Below are 6484 nucleotides of genomic sequence, written 5' to 3' on the forward strand. Positions count from 1 at the left end.
CCTTTTCCCACCCCTAATGGCCTTTTGAAATGTGCATGTGTACATATATACATACATGGTATATATGTACAGGACCAATGTCTTCAGCAATTAGTCCTTATCACCCACTGAGCCTGCTCGCCTCTGTGGGTGTGCACAGTGGTAGACCAGATTATGCATGAAAGTGAAAGCTGTGAGCTTTAGTTCTCTGATCCTGTCCAGTGTTTTAATTCCTTTGCTCTCTCTGTTGCTTTCAGGTCCCAGCTAATCTAATGTCCTTCGAATGAAAGGACAAATCAGTCGGGAAGAGAGCTGTTAAAAGGCGGGTGCTAAAGGACGGCAGAGGGGAGTTGGAGGAGTGGGGCGGAGGGGGAGAGAAGAGGAGTGGAGAGTGAACTCTTTTAACGGTAGCTTTTCCACTGCCATCACCCAGCCTGAGTAACGCAGCGAAGCCCTCCCACCACCACTGCCTTACAGAGTGGAGCAAATGTGTGTGCGTGCGCGTGTGTGTTGACCGCTCCGTCTGACTGGAGGACTTGAGCCCACTCTCTTTTACCCTCCTTTCCTCTCTCTCTTTCTTTCTCTTTCTTTCTCTCTCTCTCTCTCTCTCTTTTTCCTTCTATCTTTCTCCTTCTATCTTTCTTTTTCTTCCTTACCCCAGCCTCAGATTTTCTCGGCCCTCCCTCCTTCACACTCTCTCTTCTTAGTCCGAAGTGATGAACTCTGCACTCCCTCCACCAGGACATCTCTCCTCCTCCTTCTCCTCTGCCTTTACAAGCCTCATTCCTGGAGTCTGCGCTCCACTCAGACGCCTGGATCTTAACCTCCTGCTCACTTCCTTTTTTTATTTTTATTATGAGCGCATTATTTGTTCTCAGAGTCCTCCGTTTCCTCTCTCCCCTTCTTGGATTGCTGAACTCTGATGGAAAAAGAGGTGGTCCTCTCCGAGAGCCAAGCCCAAGCAGGGTTCACTTTACGTAAGGGAGGGGGGGGGGTTGATGGAACTGTTGCCCCTGCTCCCACTCAACGCGAAGCTGGACACTTCTTCAGGACCTTCTTCTAAGGATTTTTTAAAAAGGGGTTTTTGTCACGTGTGGGCATAGCTCTCACACACTCACACTCTCTCTCTCTCTTTCTCTCTCTCTCTCTCTCTCTCTCTCACCCTCTCACCCAAAACACACACACACACATTCTCGCACAAGAAGTTGATTGTCTTTTCACACACTTGAGTTGGGCTCAAGCAAGCATGACACAAGATTTTCCACATGCAGGTTTTAACTGCAGGGAGTGGGATGTGTCCCACTTGTTCAAAACAATTGCAACACTCGCAACCAAACGAGAAAAGGGCTCCGATACTCGATGAATACCAGATGAAAAGTGTTTCCCAACTCTCCTTGAATGTCTGATCCATTAGATTCTTGCTGATATTTGTTTTTTCTGTTGTATGAATTTGTGTAAATTGCACCTACACACGCACACACGAGCACAGTCGACACACTAGCAGCTTTGGAGATGGGGGATCTTTATGTCAGTGAGGCCAGAGGCGCCTAAGCCGTCTGTTCGGTCTGCCTCAGAAAAAGGTGCAAGGTTTAAGATGCTGAAACGATGGAGAGAACGCATGTGAGGCCATGAATGGAATGCTGGTGGTGATGCAAGAGTTGTGTGGGGGTGTGCAAGTGCGGTGCAGTGTGTGTACGAACGTATGAGGTTGCGTTTTTTTTTGTTTGTTTTGTTTTGTTTTTTGTAGCAGGTGCTCTTCACTCTTCATGGTACAACTGAGGCAGAACAGGCCTCGAAAACAGGGTCCTATTGTATAGTCAAAACTCTCGCTTTTTTTTTTTCTTTTTCTTTCCCCCCTCTCTCTCTCATAAATTATAGGCCGACCCCAAACACGGCGGGATGTCTGTTGTGCCGGGGACACGAGCGTTTTCATTGTCACTTGTAAGCTGTGAATGTTTATTGGTTTCTCGCCTGTAATGTCAAGCGCTTTATCTGCCATGTCTCGCACCCGTAGTTCAGCCGTCATATCAGACAGGATTAACCAGCTGTCACCCGAGGGTGTACGCGTGGCTGTGTCCATCAGTAACATTAGCAGAATTTCCCAGCCCAAAACGCTACCCTGAATGCTACCCAGGAGCCATTTCTCTGTGTATCTGTGTTTTTTTTATTTTCCTATTTTATTTGGTTTACTGAGTTGTTTTATTTTATTTGCAGTATTACTTGGGTAGGTCACATTGCACACAGATCTAGGTTGTTTTAATTGTCTGTTACATTGAATTTAGTCTTTTTGAGTTTTTTTTTTGTTGATGTTTTAATATGTTTTTGTGTTTGCTTTTATTTTGCTAGTTTTTGACTTTTGTAATTGTAACCAAATGGGAGTTTACTAATACAGCACATTTGGCTACACTTCCTGTGTTAAGTGCTTAGCATCAAAGCAAGGCTAGACTGAGACAAGAAAGTGCTGGATGGTTTTTAAACTGTCACACTGGTGTGTGTTTCAGACTAGTATCTAATATCTGTATAGGCCTATTTTTTCTTCTTCTTTTTTTTTTGCTTCATGCAAAAAAAAAAAAAAATCAGACAAGCACCTCCAGTTCTATCTGTGCATCTGGTTCTGTTAGGAGCAAGAGAGGATGTGAGACATAAGCTTAGAACAAATTATTAAGAGCTGTACCGTTCACTCTTTAAAAATATAGACGTCATGGAGGAATGCCAAGAAATAACCACGCTGTCAGTCCAAAAGGCAGTAGATGGCTTCCATTCTCTTGAGTTGTGCTGTGTTCTCCAGTCACTTGTTTTTCTCCCTCCAGCAACATTCTCCAAAAGGGGGGACGACTTGTGATCGAAACGGAATCTGGGTTATTAGGATCCTCTCCCCTGAGCCTCTCAGCTCTCCGTTGTAGAATGTGAATGTGGCGCTGAACAGTATTAAAAGCTCACCATTGCTGTGCTCGAATTAGCTTAATACCTCTGGAGCATTAAGAGTTAAGAGCGTTAATTAAGCTGGAGTCGTCGTTTTTTTGGGGGGGGTTTTTTGGTGGATACTTTTCTCGTTGAGCTGTTCAAGAGCTTCGAAGAGACTGGTTGTTGTGAAAGTCCAGGACAGCCTGCTGGTGGCGAGCAGAAATATAAAATAGTGATGATAGTTTGTTAAACCTGTCCCTGTGTTAAGACCAGGGTACACACCAACCAGACTAACGCAAGCCAACACAAACAAGCACAGTGTTTGGTTGGTGTGTCAGTTCTTTATACAATGCATCTAGAAGAACCACCTTAAAGCAGTGCTTCTCAAGCTGGTCTTGCTTTGCTGGAGCGGAAATGTGGACCGTCTTCTGGAACCTGTAAATCTGGATGGGCTTCCTTAGAAAACCTTTTGTGTAATCGAGCAGTGAGAGTATGAAGAGCCTTTTTGAAGTTTACTGATCCTCCACTGGATTGAGGATCTAAATGTGGATGTAGGAGCATTTAAGTCTGGGCGTTCCACATAGGCTCTAGGTGGTAAAATCAGCTGTTTGGGCTTTGTGAAAGAACGTGAGATTGGAGTTTAGGCACCACAGAAAGCTCAGAAAGCGTTGGAGCAAATGGAGTCCAGCATGTTTACTGTTCAAGAGCCACATTGGCTTAAATTGAGACTTTTGCCTGTGGCGGTGTTGGCTGAAGCTCTGTGTCCAGGTGAAGTGCAGCAGCCATTGTGGTTCACACAGGGAACTTGTGGGAGGTTGGGAATGGTGTGTTAACTTCAGCATGTGACTGAACGGAGTTGGCAGCTTTGTCATCAGCTTGCAGTGCATCGCTGTGCTTCAGTACACACACACACACACACACACACACACACACACACACACAGCCACAGGCAAGTGACAGGTGAGTTTTACTCTTTTTATACACTGACAGACCGGCCGGAGAGAGCGAATGAGACCGAGGAGGGGGACATGAAAACCGAGAGAAAGAGCACTGTTGAGCTAACGGTTGAGTTAGCACACAACCAGCCAACCACATCATCCAATTGATAGCAGTTGCACTCTATATGAAGAACCTTTGACCTTGTCCACTTCATGCACTTCATGGTCAAGCAGTCGCAAACTATTTGTCACTCGTCCCCTCCACACGTCCATGGCTTTGATTTCTTAAAAAAAGGCCTATTTGTCAGATCTGAGCTATGATTGCTTTTAGTGGTTGGAAGAGAAAAATCAGAGGGCAGAAAAAGGTGACTGGAGGAACCAAGCTGCCACTGTAACTCGTCTCTTTCTTTCCATTCCTCTGCACTGTCCGAGTGTCTGCCAAGTACAGTTGGACATGGAGCGCTATTCAGACAGGTTATGCAAGATTTTTAAAAGCAGAAATTGGTTCCAAACGCATTTGGTTACTGGATGTCATTGTACATCCAGCCACTGTGTAAATCTGGGAGTTTACGTTCTGCAGTAAAATGGGAACATTTTTTGTGTGTGTTGTTCATATTGTTTTTTTGTTGTTTTTTTTTTCCCCTCCCTCTTTATCAACTTGTTACATTTGTCAAGGCACGCCCTGTATGTCACACATGCATTATAACTTGAACTAACAATACTGTTGTTATGTGTACAGTATACATTACACACATGCACAAACGTACATGTAAGACAGATATGTTTCCCCCTCTGTTGTTGTGCTTTGTCTGTTATGGAAGCCTGTTTCTGCCACTAGAGAGAAAAAAGACTAAAGTGTCATAATGGGAGATAATGGGATAGAAGCCATTGGGATACTAGGTCATAATTGTGAGATAGTAAGCCATTGGGATACTGGGTCATAATTGTGAGATAGTAAGCCATTGGGATACTGGGTCATAATTGTGAGATAGTAAGCCATTGGGATACTGGGTCATAATTGTGAGATAGTAAGTCATTGGGATACTTAAGGCATTAATGGCAGTAAGAAATATGATGTCATAATTGAGATAATGAGATAATGAATAATCCATTATGTGATACAGAGTATCTCAGGACTGTCTCAATGACTTAATTATCTCACCATTATGAGCTCATCATTAACATGCTTAGCCATTACTGTTCAGGGCATTGAGATCATAATTAAGATAAGTCATTATGAGATGCTAAATCGTAACCGTAATATGGTCATAAGTCATAATTATGAGATACTAAGTCATTTATGAGATGGCAAGTCATGACAAACTCAGTCATAATTAGGAGATAGTAAGGCATATAAGAGGATCTAATTATTACGGTTGTATAATGAATGTTTCTCATAATTGAGATGCTAAGTCATTATTATGAGATGCTAAATTATAATTCTAAGACAAATCTGACTTTATTTAGACATACTAAAGTGTTTACCTTTTTTACCTTTAAGACTAATGTCTTTGGGGTGGGGGGGCAGAAACAGGCTTCCATAGTCTGTAGTTTTCCTTTGACCCAACTGGTGTTAGTGGGATGGAACAGACACAGAGTGTTAGTGAAAGGATTATGCTCTGTATGTGTGTCTGTAATGTTTATCATTCAGGCAGGATATCAGTGATGTCATTCTGTGCCATCCCACTTCACTTGTATCCTCCTGTAGCCCGCACCGCTAACCCCAAGGCCCGAGCACTATGACCTCTGAAGACAGAGCGACGTGCTCGCGGCTTCTTTAGGGGGCCGAAAACCCATCAAATAAACACTTGAGTCCCTTTTTTCGAAACCCCCATGCTTTGATTGTTTCTTATGACGGAAAACGTCTCATCATGGATCAAGTCCTACATGTGTTTGAATGTAGGTGAATGGGCTTTCTTATACACTGAGGTTTGTGTACGTGTGGGTGTGAGCGCTTGCACATAAGCTGGTGTTGTAACACTCAAGGTTTCTAATCAAACAATAAAAAAAATGACGGATTATTAACCAAGTTTCTGAAGTTCTTAAATGAATGCATTGTCCCTGCATGTGGAAGTATGATCCTTCATGTTGGGAATGCGAATGCAGCACTGATGCAGTGCAGTGAGTAGGTGGTGAAGTGCTATGCTGGTAATGTAAATCTATAATGGTACATGTGGGTGGAAATCATGAGGTTCCTCGCCGTTTAGAAGAATGCACTCTACATGGCCAAAAGTCTGCAGACACCTGCTCCTCCAAATCAAGGGTATTCATGGAGGATTTGCTCCTCTACTTTTCGGGGAAAGCTTTTAACTTGATGTCGGAACATTGCTGTGAGGCTTTGATTGCATTCAGCCACAAAGAGCATTGGCGAGTTTGGGTACTGAGATTAAGTGACTATTCAACTTCAACTTCAGCTTCATACCTCCAGAGACAATAGTTCCACTGCTCCACAGCCAAACACTTGCTATTTGGCATGGGGGCCCATGTTCTGCTGCTCCAGAGCATACCATTCATTTGCCAGTGATTGTCTATGGAGATTATACAAGCTGTGTGTAATCGAGTTGAACATCTGTCAGCAATTGGAGATGATTTTGCTAAATTGGAGTGGAGGTCTAGATACATTTGGACAAACATGGTGCAAGTGTGCAGTCCTGCATATCCTG

At 43.5% G+C, this 6484-nt stretch overlaps 1 protein-coding gene across 4 annotated transcripts in view; it reads left to right on the forward strand.

Moving 5' to 3' along the window:
* Positions 1 to 5846, forward strand: part of ralgps2 (Ral GEF with PH domain and SH3 binding motif 2) — a 134326-nt gene extending 128480 nt beyond the window's left edge. For all 4 annotated transcript variants that reach the window (XM_072682021.1, XM_072682042.1, XM_072682029.1 and 1 more), the window contains one exon: positions 237 to 5846. In XM_072682021.1, coding sequence (XP_072538122.1) covers positions 237 to 266 — 30 coding nt within the window. In that variant the 3' untranslated portion in view covers positions 267 to 5846. The remainder of the gene's footprint in view (positions 1 to 236) is intronic.
* The last annotated feature ends 638 nt before the right edge of the window (positions 5847 to 6484 follow it).

This window comes from Salminus brasiliensis, chromosome 1, assembly GCF_030463535.1.
Source record: "Salminus brasiliensis chromosome 1, fSalBra1.hap2, whole genome shotgun sequence".
In the NCBI taxonomy this organism is placed as follows: Eukaryota; Metazoa; Chordata; class Actinopteri; order Characiformes; family Bryconidae; genus Salminus; species Salminus brasiliensis.